This window comes from Pogona vitticeps, chromosome 5, assembly GCF_051106095.1.
Source record: "Pogona vitticeps strain Pit_001003342236 chromosome 5, PviZW2.1, whole genome shotgun sequence".
Lineage (NCBI taxonomy): Eukaryota > Metazoa > Chordata > Lepidosauria > Squamata > Agamidae > Pogona > Pogona vitticeps.
This window is the reverse complement of record NC_135787.1, coordinates 47,780,418-47,807,500: the sequence shown is the minus strand read 5'-3', so window position 1 is coordinate 47,807,500 and position 27,083 is coordinate 47,780,418. Positions and strand designations below refer to the sequence as shown.

General features: G+C 38.1%; 1 protein-coding gene across 6 annotated transcripts in view; it reads right to left on the bottom strand.

The window, feature by feature from the left end:
* The window catches only part of GRIA2 (glutamate ionotropic receptor AMPA type subunit 2), a 107,166-nt gene that overhangs the window by 7,915 nt on the left and 72,168 nt on the right, over positions 1–27,083 (bottom strand). For all 6 annotated transcript variants that reach the window (XR_012087694.2, XM_073001517.2, XM_073001514.2 and 3 more), the window contains 8 exons: positions 24,296–24,349; positions 22,013–22,174; positions 13,025–13,192; positions 10,784–10,888; positions 9,424–9,534; positions 8,231–8,437; positions 7,378–7,748; positions 2,937–3,135 (listed from right to left, as the gene is read on the bottom strand). Coding sequence is in view for 5 of the 6 variants with exons in the window: in XM_073001517.2 (XP_072857618.1) it covers positions 2,937–3,135; positions 7,378–7,748; positions 8,231–8,437; positions 9,424–9,534; positions 10,784–10,888; positions 13,025–13,192; positions 22,013–22,174; positions 24,296–24,349 (1,377 nt within the window). In the remaining variant the exon portion in view is untranslated. The remainder of the gene's footprint in view (positions 1–2,936; positions 3,136–7,377; positions 7,749–8,230; positions 8,438–9,423; positions 9,535–10,783; positions 10,889–13,024; positions 13,193–22,012; positions 22,175–24,295; positions 24,350–27,083) is intronic.

The window sequence follows — 27,083 nt, the reverse complement described above, 5'->3', positions numbered from 1 at the left end:
TGTTCACTTGCTCCTGTTCATCAAATGGACTGGATCAGAATGCAGGAATTGTGAAAACTGGCCCATCAATTAACTGACTGTCAGTTAATTGATGGGCGGGACCTAACTGACTTAATGGTTAGTGCTAGAAGCAAAATGTGGAATGGGGTAAAAAAGGGGGTGCAGAAGTAAGTTTGTTGAGAATAGAACATTTCTCCCAGGAGAACTATAAAAGGAGGAAAAAAGGGGCTTTTCCATTCCTGATGCCATCCACCTCTCACCACCACTGGATTCTCAATTACATTTATAAGACTGTATTAACATGCTATAGCAGCAAAGCTTTACCGGACATCCTTAATTCCATGAAAAGTGCAATGTACACTCATGTTTAAGTGAGACATACTAAAAAATACATGAAGCGTGGAATAGTAGCTCCATGGTAGGAGAATTTGTGGTGCATGCAGAAGGACCCAGTTTAATTAATTCCCTCGAATATAATCTAGAATCAGCTATTCTGGGGGAACATTTGAGATGGGCCACAGACTGGAAACAATTCTTCACACACCACCTTGTAAGTTTCATTATGCACCTCATACAATCCTGATTCAGTCTGTATTTTTTCACATTGGGTTTATGGCCATAGCAAAAAAAAAAAAAAAAAAAAAAAAAAAAAAAAAAAAAAAAAAAAGTTGAGAACAGCTGATTTAGATAACAATCCTGTCTGAAATGTTGCAGAGTAGTTGCCAGTCAGAGCCAACAATATTGGATTAGATGGACCAGTGATATGAATAACTGTAAGGCAGCTTTCCAGGTTCCTGAATTTCTCATATTCCTGGTGCTAGCAATGGATACAATCATCAGTATCCAGATATTACATATTAGTCTGCTAAGCTTTGCTTCATGCCCCTATTGCTGCTACTGACCCTCCTCATTACATCTCTCCCATTCCACTGCAGGAAAAAATGTTGCGAATCGGCAAAATTAAAGCTTTATAAACCTTATTACTTCTGTAACAACCCAACGGTTCTCAAATGCAAAACAGAAATGTTCTATTTTTTAAAAATCAGGTTTGATTAATGCTTGAAGTGAGGGGATTTCACAGATCTGAACACAGCTTGCAAAAAGCTACCTTTTAGATTACAACTCCTAGACCCCCCCCCCCCAGCATGCCTACATCCCTCTGGTTACGGTCCAAAACCATAACTTGAAGACGCTCTTCTACCAAGGTAGGGGTTCAAAGCTTCTCTTTGTCATTTTTTTCTGAGGGAGAGGCAAGTCAGTTTGGAGGTTTGAATAGGCCCAGAATATGGCATCAAGAAGTAAAACTACCTCAGGACTGGTATTTACAATAAGGCACTGACATGTGATTAACAAATAAAAGTCATTGAATTGGCAATAGGATATATTCTTCAGCATCTAATTCAGGAGTAACAGGGTATTAGTTGTTTTCACTTACAGCCACCATATTGACACTACATAAAGATTCTGGATAGTAATCCCCCCACATGCTTTAGAGTTGCCTAGCTTTCAGGTTGCTAAGGCATAAATCAATCGATTTTAACAGTGTGTTCCATTTATATTCATTAAGCTGCCTTCACTGAAGAAAGCTCTTTCCTAGAGACACTCAATTAAGGTTTTCAATTATGAAGAATTTATCAAATTAATTAGCAGTCTACACATCTAGTGGGCCATCAGATAATTTTTCCATTTTGGTTTACGAAGATCTATTATTCTCAAAATGAAGTTCTATAATTAGCATGTCATTTGCAGAAATAATTCAAAGATGTACTAAAATTTGCTCTGCAATTGGATACAGCAGAACTTCCAATAGAGAAGTAAATTTGCAGTTGCAATTTGATGGTGGCCAGAAAGTCTCTTAGTACAGCGGACCCTCGACTTACAGACGGCTCAACTTACAGACTTTTCGAGTTACAGACTCTCTGGCTACAAAATTTAGGTTTGACTTGCAGCCGGAGAATCGTCTTACAGACCAGAAAAAAACAAAAATTGAACAAAAATGGAACAAAAATGACTGGTTACGGGATTAATCGGTTTTCAATGCATTGTAGGTCAATGGAGACTCGACCTACAGACTTTTCGACCTGCAGCCACCGTTCCAATACGGATTAATTCCGTAAGTAGAGGGTCCACTGTACACTTTGTTGTGATGAAAGGAAATTATGCATCACAATTGCAAAGCTTAGCTCCTAAAGTAAAAACTGGTAAAAGTAGAATGAAGGCATTTCCACTTTCAAGGTACAAGGCATTTGTGGACTATTGCAAAAATCCAAATTTGCTATTTGCAAAATATCCATTTAGTCCATTGCAGTTATTTCAGTTCTTAATTTCTATTTATTTCAATTTCAGTTCCATAAGTTTCAAAAGCTAACAGCAGAGGCTAAGCCAGCCCAAGACATTTTGTTGTCTGAGGCAAAGGACAAAGCAATGCCCCTCCACCATTCAACATACAGAAGCTGTCACAGGTAGTAGCTGAACCTTATAGAACACTGGCAATGGAACAGTGTTATCTGCAATACTGGCAGATAGAAAGACATGACCCTTAGTCTATGTAGTTCAGTATTGCCAACTCACATTGACAAAACTAGCTTTTTCAGGTTTTCAGGCAGGATTCTTTTCTAGACCTACCTGGAGATTCCACCGTATTTCCAGGATCAGCTCTTTTTAGGTTACAAAACTCAGAGAATATTGTGTATTTTCAGGATGGCATGGTGGAAAGGAATGTCAAGAAACCTTTGTAGCACCTTAGCTTAATTCTCATTCAGTTCGGATGTCCATCTCTTTATCTTCACTTCTTATATATTTATTTATCCATCTCTTTATTTTCAACCAATATACGAATTATTTAAACCACAACACCAGCAGCTGATCTTATACTTCATTTAACTTGGTATTTCAAACAAACAAACAAACAAATTAAATTAACTAGATGCACTCACCCTAAAGAATTCTTTTGTTGAACCACTATCTAATGTTCCATAAGCAATTTCTGTTTGTTTAGATAAATCTTCCGCACTTTCAATGGGAGACACCATTCTTTCTACTGTCAGGAAGGCAGCTAAGTTAGCCGTGTAGGATGAGATTATGATCAGGGTAAAGAACCACCATACACCTCCAACAATGCGCCCAGACAGGGATCTAATAACAAGTGTGAAATGGATTTGTAAAATGAAATAAATATTTACAAAGAAATACAAGGTACCAGAGGTTTATGTATATTGTGTAACATGGGGAAGTAATTTTTATGCTATCTCATTTTTTTCCCCTCTCCATTCCAATGCATGCTAATTAAATGGGAAATTAAACATTTTTAAAGTCTGCTACAAGAATGTTACTCAGATCCAATGATGTCACAATCAACATTCAGGGATCCCATCTTGAGTTAAGGTACTAGCTCATCAGTCTTTCACAGGTCTGAGCATCCTGGAAAAGAAAGCTGCTTAGATCACATTATTACCAGATATATATATATATTTAAAGTAAGGTTTTCATGATAACTCAAGTGAACCCATTTGTGACAGTTTAAATGCATATACAAACAAACAAAAACAGACAAGATCAGTATCGTACATACGATCTAAACTTGAAATTCTTCCATTTTCAACAAGACATGAATATGCTGTACAAAGAAACTATGTTTCTTACAATGGACACTAAATAGACAGAGGCTAACTTAAATCACCAAAATCTAAATAAGTAAATCAAGAATCTATAACATATTTTTTTATCTGTCTGCTTGCTATAAACCACCCACAACAATGCATTGCACTAATGGGGCAGTATATACAGCTAATGAAATAAACAAACAAATAAATAAATATTCTGGGTATAAATTCCTACAGGTTCTCCAGTGCATGCTTTTCTATGCTGTCTTTTTTCCTTGGAATATCCCATTACTTAACAGCAGATACCATATATCAACTGATCAGACATATACCACAGCAGAACAAGAGACATTTGGGATATGAAATCTATTTTTATATAAATTACTATAAATTCCCTGTATTTAAGTCCAGCTTTCCCACAGTTACTACCATTTTCTGCATACATATAAATAGGGATCACACACTATTTTCTTTTTAAATAATAAGGCACAATCTAAACTTGAGAAAAAGTATAAGAAAAGCCATGCTAGATCAAACTAAAGACCTCTCTAGTCCAATATTTTCTTCATACAATCACCAACTAGTGCCCACAGGAGGTGCACAAGCAGGATATAAATGCAACAGCAACCTCTTGCTTTTATACCCTGGAGACTGATATGCAGTGGCATAACAATTCTGATGTGGGAAAGAATATGTTTCTATCTTGACTAGCACTGCACTTGTAGCCCCATTCACTATGGATCTGTCCAGTTCTCTTTCAAGTAACCATCAGTATTTCAGTAGTAGCAAAGTGGTTTAATAATCACTTGACTATAACTGTAGCTAAGTGTCTATTAGCGACTGCTGCTGTTCACACATCCTGCCAAAAGTGGATTTGGAAGACAACTCAAAAGCGTAGGGACAGAGCTTGAAAAGGATCATTGTAGCCAATGTGAGAATTTCAGAACAGAAGCAAATAACATGGCCTACACTAATAGTTTTAAGTTACCAAGGTTTATTGGAAGTCTCGCCTTCTCTTATTTCATCTTAGATGGCCTCTTGATAAATCTAGGATCTTCCCTTGTTAACTGATGTTCTATGCAGAAACATTTTTCTATTTATATCTGCCTTAAAGTGTGCAGGGTTCTTACAGCAACAGTTATGGCCCTAAGAAAAGTGGAACCTGAACACGCCAATATATTAACAATAGTATCCTGCATGTCAGGTCAAACTTCCCACTGAGTTTAAGTGGGCACAGAATTGCAACACACGATGTGGGTTCAATCCTAATTTGTCTATGAAGTTCACTGAGAAACCTTGAGCCAGTCATGCTATCTAAGCCTCACAAGATTGTTGCAGTGATAAAAGTGAAAAAGAGGAGAGCCATATACACTAGCTTCAGCTCGTTGGAGGAACAGCAAGAAATAAATATAACAAATAGATTTCAGACTGTGGGTGGGGAACTACAGTCAGGCGGCAGGCTGGATTCCAAACCCTTTCCCCTTGGAGACTTCTGTGGGCTGGATGATAGCCTCTGTGATCCACAGTTCTGAGCACCTTATCAAAGCACTGAGTGGAACTGTCTTTGATTGGTCATTGGAGAAAATGGAGATTCCATTCAAGAGAGCCTCCACAGCCAGGGCACCTCAAACCCAATCATGAGTTAGTTATCTATACCTCTGGAGAGGGCTTGAGAGAGCCTTGTCCACAAACCTCCAGAACACAATAGGAAACCTCTACAGATCAGAGTAGGCCATAGGAGGGAAGCTGCTGCCCTAAATGTTACTCTTATAACTCGCAGTAACATCATGAGGAAATGTTTTCAGTGGCATTCAGACAATCACAGTAAGGTAATAGGATGCAAATAAGAAGCTCTATCAACCACCAATGTTTGTCTGGTTCTTCTCCCAGAGTGTCTATTTTGCTTTTTGTCATTCAGACAATTACCCATCTGATTTTTAACTCTGATGTTCTCAATCAAAATGAGAACATTCATTATCATACTTGTAAAAGTAAATAATGATATGCTTGTTTCCACGACAATAATGAATACTACTACACTTCTCTCAAATTGTAATCTTCAGCCTTGACTAATATGTCATTGTTAAGCAGACCAACAACAACAACAACTGTTAAGCAGGCCAACATCACAGTTGCTAAGCAACAGAATCATGGAAGAATAACCCCCTGCTTCAAATTTCATCTCTGCCATAAGCTCAGAGATTTACCCACACTCTCCAAAAGTACAATATGGGGGTAATAAATACAGATGGACTTTGGAAAGCTGTTGTGATATAGTCACAGTAAAGTACTATGCAAACTGAAAATATTTGTTGCTGCTCAATATGGAATTTTTGCACTAAATCTTTTCAGTGTGACTGACAGATCTTCCCCACCTGCCTCCTACAGAATGTTGCAACAATTCTTTGTGCTATAAAAACAAATTTCCATTATCTGCCTTATCACCTTCTGTTTTGTTCTTCATCTCAGATCACAGTTGATCTGCAACCTATCTGAAATAAAGTGAGACCCACCTGTTCAGCTATGCACTCTCTCCCTAATCTCCAATACTCTAATTTCTACTATTAATTTTATTAACAAAACTTAACAAAGGAGAAATTATAACTTCTCAGTGACAACGCTGAAGAATGCTCTTTTTTGCCATATTTCACGACATTCTTTTTCAATTAGGACTATTTAATTTGTTAGTTATGAATCTGTATCTCTAGATACACTGAGTGAACTATATCTATATAGTTCACTCAGTGTATCTGTGACCCATTCCTTCATAAATGTTTTTTTCCTTTAATGAATTATTGTCAGCCCTAGGATTTAGGGAGTATTTGACATGGCAGTGTTAGTAGGTACCTCCAATTAGAAGAAGTGAGACCTGCATAGTGAGATCTTACTGAATGATTTGTGCAAAGTGGGAATAGAAACACTGTTAATGCAATGAGCCTTCTACTTGTCCTGGGACCCTGACAAAATCCCAGCTTTATCTCTCTCCAGAGCCAGCCCTGCATGAATGTCAGCATTGATGCAATTCCCCTATTTCAGCTGGGATATTTAAGCTATTTGTATGCATAAAATGGAATAGTTGTTAACACTGACAGAAGGAAACAAAGAAAAAATTGCATAATAAATTATGCTTATAGTTTCAGGATACTTGTGGTAACTTTTAAAATAAAGCCCACCAAGATCAGCATCTATATAATCTTAAAGAAACAAGGTAGAGAATTTTTGTAGACATATCTTCCATGCAAACTCTTGTCAGGTTTGTTGCAACTGGTTCACATGACCTTTGAGTTATCAGAAGACCTTTCTATATAAATTCAGATTACTGAAAGGAGAATAGCAGTTTAAGCAATATGGAGGATGTTAAGTAAGGTGATTTGTGGAGGTGAAAATACTGTTCTTACAACTCATGAATCGTGTGCAACTCTTTTTCCCATTACAGCACATGTGAAATCACTGCACCGTTGGCTGTGAATGGGAATATGCAGCAAAAACACGGTACCCCTCCAAGAAGGCATGAAATATGAGGAACCTTATGCATTTTTATGGCCTCTGCATGGTGTATATAAGTCCACCAGGGTAAAAAAAAAATGATTGATGCTAGAGGACAACAGAACAGTCCACTGGCTGTGTCATGTGCGGTTATTTTCATTGAAAAGGCCATGGATGATTTTGAGAAACTCACCAACAGCTGGCATTTCTTAAGAGTGAATATATATGCACCATGAATGCCCTCAGCGAGACCAAAAATGCACAAAGCTGAAATGGGCGCGTAACCAACCTTGGCGAAATATCGCATCCTTGCTGCATAAAGGCACCCAAGGAAAACCAGAGACTATTAAATATCCCAAATTCATTAGTTGATTCGTTACTTTGCGTTTCTCTTCCATCTTCAAACTCCTCAGTGTGCCACTCGTATGGGCTAAATCTGCTGACCAGGAATAAAACAACACTGACCCCAATGTACGCAAAAACAATGCACATCCAGATCTCATATGCTAAGGGATCAAGAAAGGAAAACACTCCTGGCTTGGACTTCTGAGGCTTCTTGATCATTATAGATATTCCAAGGCTCATAAAAGGCTTTGAGAAGTCAATCACTTCTTCTCTCACCAGTGTTATAGTTAGTGGAGCAATTGCAATATCGGCTTTCTGTAATAGAAGCAAAACAATCTAATAACTTATTCAGTATTTCACAAGGGAATAGCTTCATTGCTTTTATGCACCACAATTAAAGAATGCAACAACAGGAATATAGATAATAATCATTTCAGTACTACTGTCCTATTGTGGAATATTGAACAAACTGCTCCCAATAGCCTCCTTGCTGACACACATTCAACCATACAGCTCCACCTTGTAACATGCAAAGGGTATGTCTTCCTCACCACAAATTTGCAAAATATTGCTATTACACAACAATAATTCCTGAATTCTTTTGGCATTTGAAAGCTCAGAACCTTCCATTTGAAGGGTGATGAAATACAAATGAGTCGATTTCTCTTCAACAACCAATATAAACTGTGCATCCATTCAAGTGAAGAACAGATGGCATTCCTGCATGTATTGAGCTCTTTTTGTTTTTTGTTTTTTGTTAATGGCAAGCATTTGCAATGGTTAAAAAGGGCGCTTACCCCATAAACCAGTTCTCCAACCATTCCATTCCAGATTTTTGTTTCTGCATCCCTGGCCCCATACTTGCCATCAGCAACAATTGTGAGTTTATACTTGAACCCACAGTGTTTGGCAATTTCTGCAGCTAAGTCCACACAGTAGCCCTCATAACGGTCATTTCCTTCAAGCATATCAATATTTTTCTTCGCCATGACATATGGGGATTCCTGTACAGAAAAATGTAGCTTTAGCTAATTTAAAAGGATGTTGTGCTAGTCAGTCATCTATTCTTTGCACACTGTTTTAGAAGCACATTAAATAAAACAAGAAAAACCTGCATTTATTTCATAATTCTTCAGGATTATTTATTTATCAGTCATCGTAATAACATTCCTTTAGCACTATAGTAAACCTTACAGGTAAACAAATTTTTGTGTCCACAATTCTTATTAACAGCAATATAAACTGTAAGTAAAAGAAGAGACTTCAATCAGCTTTCTAAAGAATGTTTGTAACCTTGCCTATTTCATAGTATTCATCTCTTATTTTCCACTAAATTCACAATTGATCATATAAAGTTTACAATCATTATTGATCTGAAAAAGGAAATCTTACCACCATCAAAACAGCTGATATACTGTTGCTCCCTTTAATATATAATCCAGAGTAGTTATACAGTAAATGAACAACTGCAAACAATTATTAGTTTACTAGGTAAACATCATGACATTCCTATGGTATTACTGTATTGCTGCTATTGTAGAGAGAGAGAGAAAGTTTTATACTCTTGTGTTTAGTGTGAGAATTTAAATGTACTAGAGAGAAACCATTAATTCATTCTTCATGTGGCAACTTCAATTGCCATTATGACCAGTATAAGACAAAAGTTAGGCACAAAAGTTAAGCACAAAAATGAAAGCACAAGCTTGTTACAAAAGAAAAAGCACTTCCTTGAAAATGGTTCCCTTACTACAAATTCTGCCACAAATTTAGAAAAATGACAGCAAGGAGACATTTCAAAGTTCTCATAACTATGCTGAAACAACAGTCAAATTACACCAAAAAGTTTACTCATGCACCATACAAACTGATTCCCAGATATTCACACATTCACAAAGAAAAATGCAGTAATTAATTAATCCAACATAGACTGAGAGAGAATGATAAGATTACAACTTAGATGATCCATTTCACAAAAAATGTGCTTAATTACCATAATGGTGGTGACAATAATAGTCTTATTCTCTATTCCTGAGGAGTCATTACCAGCAAGACCATCAGTAGGAATCACAACCAATTTGTCCACTTCACTCCAGTATCCAATCTGAAAAAGGTTGTAGGTCACATTAAAGCCAAGGAATTTTTCTGTTAATAAAAATAATTTTTGACAAATGACATTTGCAAAACAAATTACACCCTGTTGGATGTGCAGCAAATATTTAGGACAAGATCCAGTGGTGTAATTTGGTATCCAAAGCCACAGAACTGAGATTTTCTTCTCATCCTCATAAAGCTGCAACCCTCCACAGTACTTCAAATCCCATTTCAGTGGTTTTTAAAGACCTCCAGAGTAGGTTTTTTTGGGGTGCAGAGGAGTGCATAAAGAAGGCAGACCACTAACATATGTATCTGAGCTACATCATGGGTACTGTCCTGCCATTCTGGATCTCTTTGGAGAAAAGAACGGCATAAAAAAGATACTAATAAATATATATTTTTTTATTTTATTTATTTATTGTATTTATTAAGTAGACAGACAGACAGACAGACAGACAGACAGACAGACAGACGATAGATAGATAGATAGATAGATAGATAGATAGATAGATAGATAGATAGATAGATAGATAGATAGATAGATAGATAGATAGATAGATAGATAGATAGATAGATAGATAGATAGATAGATAGATAGATAGATAGATAGATAGATAGATAGATAGATAGATAGATAGATAGATAGATAGATAGGCAGGCTTCAGGAGAAAACTCTTACAGAATGACCATTGAGACCTTTCAATTCTGGGAGCACTGTAATTATTAGTAAAATAATGTAAAACAATTGTTTAATGGCTAGCATCCTATTGCCTAAACATGGAACAGAAAGGTAATTGCACAAGCCCCCCCTCTATTTGTCATTCTGCCAAGCTTCCTGTCATATGACCAGTTGCATGGCTGATCTCGCAATCAATAAAATAACAATTATATTCATCCATTCCATCTTATTTCTCTCAACCTAAAATGGATAAAATAATATAAATTACTTTGTTATGATTTTTTAAAAAACAACATTTTTACAACTCCACAGGAACATCCACACATACGTTTAACTGCCAGGGCTATGGAACCTGACAGCACATCAACAAACGACTACTTGTATCAGCCCTGAATGCTGTCTTGGCTCACAAGGACTGATGGAAAACTGAGTCTAATAACATCGGGAGGGCCACATGCTCTCCTGCCATGTATTACACCTTTCTTCTGACTTTTAAGACATCTGCATTTGTATCATACATTCTTATCATAGTGGGTGGGTGGGAAGAAATCCAGTGACACTCAGAATTAAACATTACCTTTCTGGGACCAGTACTTTTGAGCTCCATGACATTTATTGTATAGTTAATTCTCTTTCCATTCTGATCAAACTTTATGTTTCCTGTTAACCCTTCCACCTGAACCTACGTAAAGAGAGGGAAAGTCATAAAGAGAAGACCATTAATCCAGAAAATGTGTTTTATATTTTCCATTTACATCCACTGAGTTTAAACGTGAAAAGCTTGTGCTTGTTTATGTCTCACTGTGAAGCTCTCCTAGAAGTGTTAGATAAAACAACGGACTGATTTCTCATTTATATTTTTAAAACATATCTGGCGCAGACTCACCTAGGACTCCAGCACTGTGCCCAGAGTGGCCAGCCTGGGACTGGCAAGGAGCCGTGAGGTCAGGTTTCAGTGGCAAGTAATCCACATAATCTCAGCATGGTGCTGAGTTGCAAGGCAGGGATGGGGACGTGAGTCATGGGACTTGCTGTCAAGTCTGACTTAAGTTGCACTGGTGACTCAGCTCAGACTTGACGCAGGTGGTGTTTTTTGTTTTTAAACAACTTGGTTTCAACTCGTGACTTGGAACCTACCCCCCCCCTTTTTTCTAGTTTCTGCTCAAGGCTGTTAGCTGCTATATGTTACAGTGGCGTGGAAACACTCCTGGCAGAGAGCAGCAGCTCCTGGCAGGTAGGGTAACCTCTCATTCTGCTTAGAGTTAGAGCATTAGCTCCAGCTAATTGCAGTGGCGATTAGGTAACTAGTATCCTATCTGAATTCTCACAACATTCTGTATAATCATGCTAAGTTAATAAAAAGAGTTCTCAAGGCTCTTTTGGATTGTGAAATCCACAAGCACCAGCAGAACTTCAACAAAAAAGAGGAAAGTCTGAAACTCAACAAAACTTGGCTTCCAACTTTGAAAAATACAGCGTGCAAAAGGTCAACGACCTCTACCCAGCCACAAGGACCGGGGATCACTACAAACAAAAGACCAGCTAATGACACCCATCAATCACAGTGACAGATAATATCTCCTCCTTATCACAACAATACACCCACAACAAAACACACTAATCACCCATCTCCTGAATAGGACAAAAGCCTATCTCACAGCCATAAATACTCCACTCCCAAGCAAACTACACCAGAGCACAGAGTGCTGTCCTCTGAAGATGCCGGCCACAGAGACTGGCGAAAAGTTAGGAAGAACAACCTTCAGAACACAGCTAAAGAGCCTGAAAAACCCACAACAACCATTAGTTCTCAAGGCGTTGCTTGAGGCTGTGCTGGCTTGGACATCTGCTAATTGACTCTTTGTACTTTCTCTAAGGCTAATTGCCTTCCTATTGTTCTGTGATCACCCACATCATTAGCCTTTCTTTGTTCCGTGATCACCTACAAATAGGGACTTGGATTTGGGGCTCAGGACTTGGTACCACAGACTTGGAATTGAGACTCAGACCTAAAGACTTGCCAACAATCCCTGCTGCAAGGCCTACTGCTGTGAGCTGATTCCTACCAGTTCCACCTTGTCAGGGCATGAGGGGTGTGACCATGACAGGTGTGCCTGAGTGAAGCCTGCTTCAGTCTGGCCTCCCTGCTCAGCATTTAGTGATGGCATGCTGACGGAGGGCACTCTTTCCTTTGCCAGTCTGCCACTCACCCTCATTACACATCTTGTTATGGCATGTATATATTTATATGTACTATTTCACAAGTAGATCATGCTTGTCTATTGTGCTTTGCTATTCACAAATTTAGGGGGGCTGGGTTTCGTGCATGCTGAGGTGTTTGAGGAACCTCTTTAAAGTAACTGAGAGTGAACGCACCATTAAGCCTAGCTCAGAGGCCAAAGACTCTTTGGAGTCTCCAGCAAGTTGTCATTTCTAGATGAATCCCAGCTGGGCCTCTGGATATATTCCCAGTTCAAACCCATTCAATACTGCTGCTGTAACCAATGAAGTTATAGTGTTTCTTTCTCCAAAAGATCTCTCTCTCTCTCTCTCTCTCTCTCTCTCTCTCTCTCTCTCTCTCTCTCTCTCTCTCTCTCATTCCCTCTCTCTGAGTGTGTGTGTGTGTGTGTGTGTGTGTGTGTGTGTGTGTGTGTGTCTGTTTGTGTGTTTGTGTGTGTGTATGTTTGTGTGTGTGTGTGTGTGTGTGTGTGTGTAAAACATTCTTTGTTCCTGAGGCTTGCTTAAGTTTAGGCACACAGGACCAGTCCAAGATATGCACATGCCATTTTATATTCACCATTTTGTCTAGAAAAGCTACCTGCTTCAGTGCCCGTTCAATTTCCACACCATGAGACCAGGGCACTGCAGGATTTGCGAGACAGTCTCCAGCATTTCCTCTTCTTGAAATCTCAACCCGCTGTTTCCGCAAGTTGCGGAAAGCGGCATCCATCACTTTGACAGCATCATAGGTTAGAGCTGATGTGTACTGTAAGGGCGTAAACATAGTTTGAAAAGTATAGGTTAAGGAGTATGATTCTTCAGAATCAGTTTGTAACCAATGATTTCTACCGCAAAGGAAGCCACACATTAAAATCACACCACATCATTTGAGCCATTTTTGCACAATATACATTGTATTATTGTAGAGGCAATGTCATAGTGTAATTAAAATACTTTTATGGTATGGAACTTTTATTGTTCATTGACGGAAAAGCCCAGCCTTTAACAAACAAAAATAATCTTAAATAAATGCTTCCTGTTTAGGCATTTAAACTTATGTAATTATGATTTGTCACAATGGAATTTAAGAACATATTTTCAAAGAACAAAAAGAATCCTAAGGCACTCTGGAGACTAGCAAATTTATCATAGCTTGAACTTCCTTGAATTACAATCTCCTTAATCAGTTTTCTATAAGGCAAAAATACAAAAGGACTCTGAGCTCTACTACTAAACATGAGCTGCCTATTAAGTCAGAATGGAGAATTCCCACTTTTCTTTTATGTAGGATCCATAACAAATATAGGTAACACAATCTCTGTTAGTTTATGTTTCATTCAATAGAAAAAGAACATAAGGTCTGTCAACTTATATTACTTTGTATTTCTAGGATCCATTTGATACCCCTAAAATATTACAGGATGCTATGTGATTGTGATGCCATCAGAAAACACCAACTAGATGAAAAGCCTGCAGTATGAAACAATGTACCCACCACTTCGTTATGTGCTACCAAATTGCTTCTAACTTATAGTAACCATAAAAATGAATGGCCCCTAAAAAGTTGTATCATTAACAACCCTGCACAGCTCTCACAAACCAGAAGCCATAGCTTCCATTAGAGAGTAAATTAAGATTGTACTGTATATATTTTAAAGCAGCCATTCTCCATTCTGGGCCATATGGCTTCCTCGAGGCCCCTGGCACATTTCAAGGGGGGCACAGACTGGAAAAAATTCTTCATACACCACCTTATAAGGTTCGTTATGCAACGTATACAATCAGCCTATATTTCTTTCATATTCTGCTTATGGCCATGGCCAAAAGAAGAAGAAGAAGAAGAAGAAGAAGAAGAAGAAGAAGAAGAAGAAGAAGAAGAAGAAGAAGAAGAAGAAGAAGAAGAAGAAGAAGAAGAAGAAGAAGAAGAAGAAGAAGAAGAAGAAGAAGAAGTTGAGAATGGCTGTTTTGAAGTGTTGCTTTTCAGGGCACAAGAGTTGTAAACTTACTGGGCTTGCAATTTGTAAGTGGGGAAGAAGTGGTCAATACAGGTTAAATTATAAAAATCTGAAATTCTAAAGATATCAAATACTTATACACCTATCTCTGCACTTATCTAAAGGTCTGCTTTCTTAATTGTAACCCAATTCCAGTAAGTGATAGTGGAGTTTCTTCCCAAAGAAGATGTTGCAGGTAAAAGGACAGCCAGGATAGCCAGGGTTGACTGATGAAAAGACTGACAATTGAACAGCTGCAACTTACACAAGTTTACTAAAGCACATATAAGTCACTAATAGGATTCCAGTCAACAACTACTAACAGAAGTCAAATGAGCAGAAACCTTGCTATTTTCAGTGGCTCAGTGGGATGCTAAATTTCCTACTGAGGGAAGCTAGGCTGGTTGTTGTCTTCATCTCAGCAGGCAAAGACCTTTCTATTTATGTGGGCCTTTGGCAACTGACCTCAGATGCCAAAGAAGGGCCTTTGATCAGGTTGGTGCTATGCTTCTTTTTACTGATGTATTCTAAACAGTGTTTGTACAATTTTATGTTTAAATTTGGTTTGTTTTATTCACAAGCTTTTTATCACAAGCAATTTGTGGGAGAAAGACAGATGGGAATACAATACATTATTAACAATTAACACAAAACCCTTTTCAGAGCCTTTTATACAGTGGCTGAAATCCTGTTGTTATGCAAATGAAATAACCTTTAGAGGCAAATTGCTGTAAGTTAAGAAATCTCATAGACATTTTCTGTTCCACACCAAGTTGTGTGACTCATTATGCAACAGGTCATGTCAACAGAAATTGCAATTTGCTTCCAAAAGTTACACAGCTTGTGCAACAGGATTTCAGGCAGTGATTCCCAGCTTCCCAAGAAAAAAGCAGCAGCATAAATATGAGCTATTTCTATTATATCTTCACCTGAAATAGTGTAAACAGGTAGTAATTTTTCAGGAAGAAACTACAGTGGTGCCTCGCTAGATGATGATAATCAGTTCCAGTGAAATCGCTGTTTAGCGAAATCATCATCTAGCGAAAAGCATTTCCCCATTGGAATGTATTGAAACCTGTTTAATGCGTTCCAGTGGAAAAGAATTGTTGTCTAGCGAAGATCGGCCATATGAAAGCCGCTTTGCGAACCACCAATCAGCTGTTTATGTAGCTATCTTGCGAAGCTTAGGTCCCGACAACACCCGCTTTGCGAGCGCGGAGGGAGCTGTCAAAATTGTCGTCTAACGAAAATCGGTTCGCGAAGCAGGGACCAAACATTGTCCAGTGAAATTCCTCCATAGGAATCACTGTTTTGTGAATTGCTATAGCAATCACAAAAAGTCAATGTCTGGCGAAAAAACATGCGGGGTAACTGTCTAGCGAGGCATCACCGTAGCTAGATTTTCCTAATCTGTAAAGTAGACAGAAACTAGGTACTTACGTTACTCTAAATACCTGGTTTCTGTCTACTGTACTTTAATCTTAAAAAACTAGCTGTTGGCAAAGCAAAACGTGTATTCCAACCTTGGGGTCTTGATGCAAACACCATTAATGTCAGCTGAAGAGAGGCTAGAACACTGGTTCTTAACCTTGGGTTACTCAGGAGTTTTGGACTGCAGCTCCCAGAAGCCTTCACCACCAGCTGTCCTGACTGGTGTTTCTGGGAGTTTTAGTTCAAAAGCATCCGAGTAACAAAGGTTAAGAACCACTGGGTTAGAAGAAGCAACAGGCACATCAGCATAAAGAGGAAGCAGGTCAGGTTGTTCCTTTGATATAATTTTAGAATCACGAGTGTTCTCTGAAGTTTATTTTTATAGGGACATACTAAAACAGAATCCTTCATATATCCATTTGCTAAATTTAGAGAAGGAATATATTTAAAGACCTCCTCTTGGATGAGTGTTCATTCTCCTTCTTTGTACTCTTCAGTTCCAAACCTTTCTCTTTTCTTTCTTTTCCTCTGTCTCTCCCTTTAACACATTTTAGTGCACATACTGAAATGTGAGTAAATTAAGTACACCTCTGTGGTGGCATACATGCTTCTGGTTTGCCCTGATATTTATGTTCAGTGGACACCTTCTATTGAATCTAAATATTCACATATTTCTGGGAAACTATCACTTCATTGCAATGTAATAATAAGCATTGTGAAAGTTGCAGAATTGTCTACTAATAAATAAGGGAATGTTTTCTATGCATTGGATTTCGGCCAAGTATTCCTGAACATTTATGTAAAGACACCTGTGTTTCCAAATATTTCCAATACTTGACTTTTACTTTCTGCTTGGCCTTTTGCTTACTTTCCCATCTCGATTAATATTAATATTGTCAATTTAAATTATTATTTTAACTGTTTTTATATATAATTTTGATGTGAGCTGCCCTGAGTAGATGCAGTCTAGAAGGGCGGGACAAAAATCTAATAAATAATAAATAATAAATAATAAATGTGGGTGCCATGGGCAATGTCCAGTAGAGTGTTTCTGCTACTACTGTAAAACTACTTCCATAAATGAAACACAGGAGAAAGACCATCCTCCCTTTATATACTTGTCGGCACCTATGCATTCCCAAAATTTGCTCCGGTCAGCTGAAAACTCCCACTGAAAAAGTTGCCAGGTGATGCTGAAAGAGGCAGAGAGAGAACATTCTATTGTGATAGTATGCTGCCATGTTTCTGCCCACATTTTCTTTTGTAATAAGGATTCAGTGGCATAATTCTTCTGAATACCATCACTTCCATCAGAGTTGGCAGTTTCTTTCCTTCTTGCAGACCCTTAGTTACCATAAAAATATTATCTAGAAATCTGGAGCAGGTTTTTGGAAGATGTGACAAGAGTATGTGGTAAAAATGCCAGAAGTGTTACTGGATATGGAGGCAAACTATTGGGAAGGGAAGTTGACCACTGGATCTGCCAATGGATTCTACTGAAACAATGCAAAAAGTACATGCATGTGCATGCATACACAAGACTTTTGTTTTTATTGTTTAAAATTTCTACAAGAACCAAAGCCTCTGCCCCTAATTGACTATCCAATAGAAAAACTTCTGTTCAGCTATAACTATACTGAATAGCAACCCCAAACAGTAATGCTCATGGTTCATCTCACTTGTATGGCACTTCCCCCAGCTTGACCAGGAATATCTCAGCAATTACCACACATAATGATATACTCTTCATTCCAAGCGATTTCCTTTACTTTCCAGAGAAGCATTAAAAGCTCATACTATAATGCAAATGGATCAAAGTGCTCAGACACATTTACTGCCACCATCTGCCCTTCTCTCTTGATCAAGTATTCATTGATCATATAGGGAGTATAGATCAAAATTCTCCAAATTTAATTTCCTGTTGGAATGATTTAGCAATGCTTGCTCAGAGACTAGTCACTAACTAAATTATGCTAGAGAACACCGCTGAGATAGGCAATTTTTCCTGCTGCTACTGTAATCATTTATATGCAGCCTGAAATAACTGCAGTCCTGAGGCAAATATAAAATGGTTTATGAACCGTACTCCTAGCTAATATTAATTACAAAGCAGTGAGTTTTTTTAAAGTATGCTTCATGACCATGACCTTTAGAAAATGTGTAGTGTATTACAACACCTTCTTCTACATTTAAAATTCAGAGTGGGTGGCTTGTGCACTGAGTGGGGGGACTCCCCATCCCAATGTCTGGGGGGGCACTCCACATCTCAGTGACAATCAACGTACAGTATACATTGTATACACTAACTGCTAAACAAGAACAAAGGCTTAAATTTAATATGTATATCCCAAGACTAGAATTAACCTAAGGTTGTTCTTCCTTTGCCAATTCCCCAGGATATCACAAGATTTTATTGCCCAGATTGAATTTGTTATCTGACAGTCATCTGTGTAGAATTCAATGCCCTGGGAAAGCAGAACTAAAAGGCAGTTTAATTCATCTCTCCAACTAAGATATCTTGCACCTCTGCCACCCCACTCTGATATTCCATAAAGGGGCTACCTAGAAAGGCTAGTAGGGAAGCATACTTTTCCCCTTGTCTCTTCAATCAGGTGAAAAGCAAAGAGTCTGGAAAGGAGAGCTTCCGCTACCTGCAAAGGTTCTCCATGTGAGCTAGTACAAAATAACTCTTAAATTCTTCAAAGACGTTGTGGACGTTTATTTGGGTATCTCTCCGCATTTCACCTGTTTGTTTCTTTCCCTCCTTTCTTCAGGAATGTGTTCTCTTTATTTTGTATTGGGAAAAAATGGCATATAAAGGAGAAACGTTCTTGCAAGCTAAGAGATAGCAAAATCTATGGTACTCATAGGCGTACACCCACATAGTTATGCAGAGACACAGAATTAAGCTTTTGTATATATAGGCCAGAGTTAATGGTATGATTCAGAGTTTTAGGAGGAGGATAGATTAGTTGGAGGAAGGAGATGTGGCCTCTTTTTTCCCCTCTCCTTTCTTTAGAAACAATTTATTCCTGATTCACTTTTATTGGAGGACCAAACTTGGGTGCAATAAACTATCTGCCCTGCAGTGAATAACGTTATACTAAATTCCTTTCACACATACACTAAAAAGAATTTGCTCTTCATATGACAAAGGTAGAAACAGAACTTAACAGAAAGAGTTCTTTTAAGCCAGGGAGATGAGTTCTCAGTAAACATGTTTACAACCAGGAAGGAAAAAAAAAATACAAATCAGCTGAGAATTGTGTTATTCTCAAATATGAATTGCCATCCACCACCAGTACCCTGAAGAATCAGGGTTGAGAAGAGCATGGCGAGCCTCTGCATACACAGGAGTTTCTCTGTGTTATACCTGTTGTTTTTCACATGGTTAAAGTGATGATGGACCAGACGGGGCTATAATGCTCCTTTGGTTGCCCCTATGAGTCATGTGCCAATCAGGTCACATCTGAACTATGGAGATATTAACAGGGTGTTTAAGATATGCAAGATAATTAAAAAGTAGTTCTACTGGTGTCACTATTCAGTGGGTTTTCGTGGCCAAGTTGGCATTTGGCCCCAGGTGTTCTGAATTCTACTTCATCACTCTATCCACTATACCATACTGGTTCCCTTTGCATGCTTAGATAATCCTTTTACATGATAAGTATTATGTTTTCTTATACACGGACCAACCTTCTGAAATTCTTGCTGTGCATAAGCAAGGCAAATAGACATTGCACTACAGGGAGAAAGACTGGTGGCAGTCAGAGCACAGTAGCAGTGGCAGAGGCAGCAGTAACTGTGGATGACAAACAGCTAAAGCCACTGGAACGCCACTAGGAAAGTTGGCAACTTTGAAAGGTCACTTGCAAATGAAAAAACAAAACAAAAGAAGAATCATGTGTGGGGGAATGTAAGAAGCTTCCCTGCAGTTTGTCAGCCTCCCTCTCCAAATCATTTCATATGCAAACCCTTTCCTTTTCTAGATGAGCGTGAAATGCCTCCCTGCAGTTTCTCCAAAATCCCAAAGAGAAACAAATGGATAACAGTCTATTCTAAGATGAAAAGATGGAAGGAGCTACAGCTGATGTGGAAATGGGAGGAACAGTCCCTTATGTAAACCATGAACATCATCACTGGCTTAGGAAGAAAGAGAGTTCTCCGTATCCTCTTACCACTCAGGAACATCTAGATGGGGTAGAGAATCTTTAACTCTCTGTACCTTTTGAACTACAACTCCCATAATACTTTACTATTTCTCCTTTATGTTCCATTTTTCCCAATACAAAATAAAGAGAACATATTCCTGAAGAAAGGAGGGAAACAAACAAACAGGTGAAATGCTGTTGGAATTGAAATCCACTTCATCTAGGGACCCAACTTTCCTTTCTCTTATGTACCTCATCTGAGAAGACACAGAAAAAAAACCACACCTCCTCCAGCTTCCTATCTTCACCACACCCAACCTACCTACTTCACCCTCGTACTTTTCTCTTCATCTTCAGATACTTTATAGGGGGTAAGAAGGAATGCTTGGGGCCTGCAGTACGAAGAGCAAACTATTTCCAGTGCAAACACTTAATCTAACGTTTTGCTGTGATTCCGAGCAGCCACTTCCTCCTCACCCCAGAATGAGCACAACAGTTGCTCTATTTTGGCATCTTTACACCTGGGCTACCAGGAGAGAAAGTTAAGCTCATGGAAGGAAGAACTAAGAAGGAACAGCGCTTGGTCTTGCCCTCTCTCACACACTTGAACTATTTCACAAGCAGTTCTTTAGTATATATATTTGTTTCTGGTATTTTGTTTTTGATTGAACAAGGCGTGACACTGACAAAGTAAATGTTGCCTTACATAGTACTTTGAATAAATGTCACCTTCAGATAGCCAGAAGAATGAAATAAACTAGAAAACACAAGTAACACATTCACTACAACACAATTGTTTTCAAACTCTGCTCATGCACTTCAAATTGCTATGGACATTTACTATTGTTAGGCTATGTTACAAATGCCTTCATCAAAACAGAGGTGAAGTGAAAAGAATAAATATTTTAAATACTGTACACATAAAATTGTAACCAAACTACACTTATGCTATCAGAATATGGTAATACAACAATTTTACCGTACAATAGTGGAAATCCATGTAGCTCCAAGTGTGCAATGATGATGATATCATCATCAGTGACAATTCACTACTGATTAGAGACAATTCCGGGATAGATGTAATGTGTACACAACGTAACAATGTTGTGTGCATCCTGAAATTGCTAAAGGCAACCTTTAATCAGCAGTTATTTGCCACTGCTGCTGATATCATCATCATTGCACACATGGAGCTGTGCAACAGGATTTTGGCCAGTAACAGTAATTTGACATATTACCATATTATTTCTATAATATGATAGACATTATCATACCCTTGGCAAATAGTATTATGCAAATTATTTCTTTCTTGAACAAATGTCATACGATACTGCACAAAACAGCATCTTTAAAAGCAGCCTAAGTAAGATTTTATTACCACAGCTAATTAATATCACAGGTCATTCTCTTCTCCCTTTCCCCTTTAAATCACTAAATCCTTGTCACAGCGTTGACTTTTATTGCTACATTCTCTATTTTTAGTTACATACATGTCACTTCACATCCTAACCTCCTCTGCTCCAAATAACTTGCAAATTACTCTTAGGACCATTATTCAATTGCCAGTGATTAACTTTTTTCTCTCTCTTCCCGTTCTTCTCCTACCAAATCCTAATGACTACTTTGTGGATGCGGCAACTCTAATCAAAGTTGTCATGATGCGCCCAAGATCCAGTCTCCACAATTCTTCATTTAGGTAGTTTTCTTTCCACCATTTTTATCTGTGAACGTTTCTACTCGAACAGAAATATGGTGGAACTACTGTTGCCCTTTAAATACATCAGGTGAGGATAACACTTTATATATCTGATGAAGGAGGAATGCTCATTTGTGAAAACACATGCTGCAATAGCATTAAGTCTTCAGAGTGCCATAGGACTATGGATTTTTTTTTTTTGGCAAAATAAATTAATACGTCTCCTCCACTAGAATTTATAACAATAACACAAAGCAGAACTGCATCCATTCTCCAGTGTACAGTTTTCCAAGTGTGTAAGAAGAACAATGTACCTTGATTGTACTAGTGTGCGCTCCTGGATATTCTTTTTCCTCCAGTGTTGACCAGCGCTGTATAAATTTTGATACCAGGGGATCATCATAGTCCACTATCTGAAATCCTGATACATTGGCACCTCCAAACTGTATTTTTGATAAGTCTCCATCATTAAATCCCTAGGCATGGGAAACGGAGGTCAGCCAACAAGTTGACCAACTTTTCAGTTACAGGTTAGTAAGACCACACAGAGAAATAAGCTGAGTTAACACACACATTTGCCTTTTAAAGTATAAAACAATATTTTTTGCTCCAACTTTTTTCTGGAGCAGAAGTGAATGCAAAAATAATATATTGTCTACCAGTTATGTGTATGTGCTTAAACAAATGTGGACTGAATCTCTTGTTGGGCCGGGGAGAAGGTCAGTGGGAAGAACGGCCTAAGGTCTCCTCATATGTATATGACCTTTGGATCTTGGTCGCTGAAATCAGTAGTATTATCTTCAGATATCTGGTCCATTTTGCATAATTCTGTTGTGTTAAATATCTATAAAGCATCTGGACTATTGCAGACATAAAGGTAAATCAGGATTGAGAGTATTAACAAATTTGCATTAAGGTGCACACCTTTGCTCTCCAATACAGCAACTAGGAGGTAACTGGAAACATCTACTTTTTGCTTTACCACAGTTTATCTATTTTTTTATATCATTTGTAGGCTGCCTTTCTTCTAGTAAGGGGACCAAAGGCAGCTCATGATGTTGGACCAAGTAAAACAAAAAAACACAATAAATTATGGACTAAAAAGCAATTGAATTAAGACAATAATAAAAAAATCCATTAAGTAATAAAAATATTTAAAACTTTAAAAAGAAGACTTAGAAAAGCTAAAAAAAAGCCATCATCCATGGATATTAAAAGTTGCTCATCACATCTGAAAAGACAAACTATGAATAGTGAAAACTATGATAACTCAAGAAATGGTCAGAAACCACTCTCTCATCTTGGTTTCTTAAAATGGATCATAGTTTAAACTAACCACAATTAATCTTTTTTCCCCATGACATAACACTTACTATTACAGAGCAAGCAATATGTCTCATAGCCTAATTCCAAGCAGCCCCAGCCAGCACATTCAATGGCGAAGGATGATGGGAATTGCTGTCCAACAACACATGAAGGGCCACATGCCCTGTATCCCTTCTACAAGGGGGTGCAAAAGAGTGGTAATTCTCCTCCAAATCTGTCTCTTTACAATTACAGCCTATGAGCAATGTGTGTGTTTGTGAAGTAGTCATGGAGAAGGCAGTCAAAGGGTGGAAAAGGGTAGAAGTAATAGATATATCAAACTGCAAAAGAAGAAGAAGAAGCCACATGGAATCTACAGAAAGAGAGCAAATGTGAATGTTAGGATTAGATTATATGACACTGTTAGGACATAATTGAAAAATAAGTTACCTTTAGAGGTAAATTATGTCTGTTTATCTTCGGCTGAGCTTTCCTCATTTTGAAAATTAGCTTGCTTTTTGGGGATTGGTCATTGGAAGGCAAACATGGGCTTCACTTGCTAATCTGATTGCTCAGTTCTGAACAAATTACAACCCTGGAGGGGAAATTGCTTTGTAGTTATCTTATCTAATTTGACATTTAGAAATTAAGTAACTGAGATGGATGGAGAAGTGAAATATGAGTTGTTAATCCATTTTGTTAAAGGCATTAGTTAATCCCTATTTACTCTATAGAATTGGTAATGTCCTCCAAACTTCCATGCCTTGAGCGGAATGCATGCAAATAGGTGCCCAAGTATGAAGGCAGATGATACAACCAGGATACCTGAATAAATAGCTAATTCCAATATTACCATTTCCTACCACAGTATGACTACAGGTATAGGCATCTCTTTGCAGAGATTCCAATAAATGTACAGATGTTATGCTGAGGGGCAGAGAGGTATGTAAGATCAAGGGGATGGCTAGCAGGGATATTCCTATACTCCTTCTCTTCATGTTCATCACCAAACATGTCAAGGATAAAGGCTAGACACAATTATGGTAAGTAGGACACAAGAGGATGTAGGAGAAAGGGTTAGGAAGTAAATGTGAAAAACAAAGGGGAAAAGTTCATGTATCAGAACAAAGGGGCTGATGGTGTCATATGAGGCATGATTGCGGGATACAAGCTCCACATATCCTTGAATGGCTCTCTGACATGTTTTCTAAACAGAAAATTTCCATGTTTTACTAGATCATAACACTTCCCCTCCCCCACAAAATAGTTATTTAAGTATAAAATTAACTTACCAAATTTGCAATGATATAGTGGTATCCCTTTACATGTTTACCAATTGTGATAACCTGAAACAATCAAACAATTAATTTGAATAGAAATGGGGAAAGCACGTCTAATATGAAATATATTCAACCACATATTGAAGCCAGGATCCAACAATGTACTTCTATGTCTCCTCCAGTTTAACCAAGACTTTCTGCATCTCCCCTTCCTGTGGCACAAAAAAACCTGCCCTGAAGGATTTCCCTGCCCCCCAAAAATATGTTTTTCAGATGGATAGGTGACTTCTGGAGGGAAGAGAATTTCTCCTTCTTGATTCCACTGGCGGAAGCAGCAGAATTAAGCAGAATTCTAGATCCTGCCCTGAAAGATTAATAAGTGATTCCTCTGTGAAAATACAAATTCACTAAACAAATTAATGTGTCAGCAAATTCATTCTTTATAGATTAAAGTAAACAGATAAAAGTTCGTACAAAAATAGGATTTTGGTGATGATAACTTGACTCCTGTAAATCATTACAGTATTTATCTATTTTTATTTTACCGATTCAAAATATTTAAAGAGGATCCTGAAAAAGACCCAAGGCAGCTTACACAGTACTTATAAGCAACAGCATTAAATGCTAAGAACCATAAATTATTATAGCATTAAAAAGAATTAAAGATAATATTAAAGCTTGTAGGTATTTATCTAAGTTCTGATCATTGATGCAATCCAGTTCTACAATTTACAGTATGTTCAATTCACTAGTGAATGCTTAAGAGATTCTCCCAGTGGATTTATGATCAATGTATTCAAGCAGTTTTTCCAAATATGCATCATTTAGTGAAATATTTATATGTTGCATTTTCTTACAAAAAGAATCCAAGGGGAGTTTTAAAGAAATGCAACAAACAACAACACTAGCACAAGACAGCACATACACTTAATAATCAGCAAATTACACAACACACACTTAATAATCAGCAAATTACACAATTTCGTGAGACGCTCTGTACAAGCCATGTTTTTATAATGTGGGGAAAGCAAAGCAATAATAGAGTGAGGTGAGCTTCCGTAGAAAAGAACATTCCAGATTAATTTTCAGAAAAGGTAGCTGTATTAGTCCTTTTAAATTTTTCTTTTGCTTTTGCCTGATGTTCCAGATTAAAAGTACTAGAACTGAGAAGGCATTTCAGTAGAACTTCAGCAGGCTGCAAAAACATGGAGTAATGTTGTCCAGAGTTTGTTAGATGGAATACTGGAGAGACAGCAGTCCTTAAACCCAAAGCCATATAGAGATATGCCACAAAGTAGCTCTCTCAACATGGTTCAGAAACAATGGGTTGGTCAAGGGAGGGGAAAAGAACCAGAGCTACATGTTCCATCTGGACCAGCACAGTCAATATTCTGGCAGTGGCATCTGAAACAACTAAACACTCTAACACTTTCCAAATCCCTTCTAGTGTATGACTTGTCTATCCATTAGTGGGAGTTATTTATGGACAAGGATACAAATATAATTTTTTTCCTTTCCCCAGAAGCAGTTACTAGTCAGAGCCTACAGACCAGCACAGGATTGTTTATTTATTTGATTTAAGCCTAACAAGATTCCTTGGATGATAACAATGCACATATTCTCAGGTTTACAGACACATATGTTGCAAATTTAACTGCCTGAGTCCAAAATAGGGATATAAATTTTGCCCTAGTCTATCCTTGCATGAGAAATGGGAAATTACACATTCATGTCATCTTGCACTAAAAAGGATATTTTTGTTTCTTAAAAAATAGTACTTGGAGAGAATTTGTTCCTTTGTGAAATTGTCTTTTGTGCAGCTGTGCAAAATGAAACAATTTGCTGCTTTGTTGTTGCATGGACTTTTAAAAGAGATGCATTAGACAGGTTCTCTGTACAGCCATCACCCTTTACGCTGTATGCATGCATGCATGCATACACACATGGTTTCAGAAATGAGAAAGGTGCTAGTTCAGAGCTATAACCCCAGCTTTGAATACACATGCTTATCATTCCTTTTAACAGCCAAAGGAGTTGGTTGAGCACCTACAGGATTGGAATGAAAACATGACAAGGCAGAGGGAGACACAGCATGCCTGGGTGAATTTTTGAGTTAATGTAAGTATAAAACTTTAACAGAAAACTTGAAGAGGACCTCACTGCCCTCAGCCAGTCCAAAGAGGAATTGATCTGTTCTAGGCATTGTGGTGTTGGAGGAGGTTCTTGAGAGTCCCCTGGACTGCAAGGAGAACAAACCTATCAATTCTAAAGGAAATCAACCCTGAGTGCTCACTGGAAGGACAGATCCTAAAGCTGAGGCTCTAGTACTTTGGCCATCTCATGAGAAGGGAAGACTCCTTGGAAAAGACCTTGATGTTAGGAAAGTGTGACGGCAAGACGAGAAGGGGATGACAGAGGATGAGATGGCTGGACAGTGTGGGCGAAGCAACCAACATGAAATTGACACAACTATGGCAGGCAGTGGAGGATAGGAGGGCCTGGCGTGCTCTGGTTCATGGGGTCACGAAGAGTCGGACATGACTAAATGACGACGACAAGGCATCTCAGAATTATGAATTTCACTTGGGAGCTTAAAGCAGAAAATGTGCATGGAAAAGGTAATAGAAACTGGCCTGCTTGGGCACCTTCCAGCTTATGGAATCCTGAAGGACAGGAAGGCTGGCTAGATATGCTGCAGCATTTTTGTGGGTCCCACCCATATGCTATACAGTATTATTCAAACATTATACAAAGTTATTGCCCACAGAAGGCCTCGTGGTGCAGTGGTTAAACCGCTGTA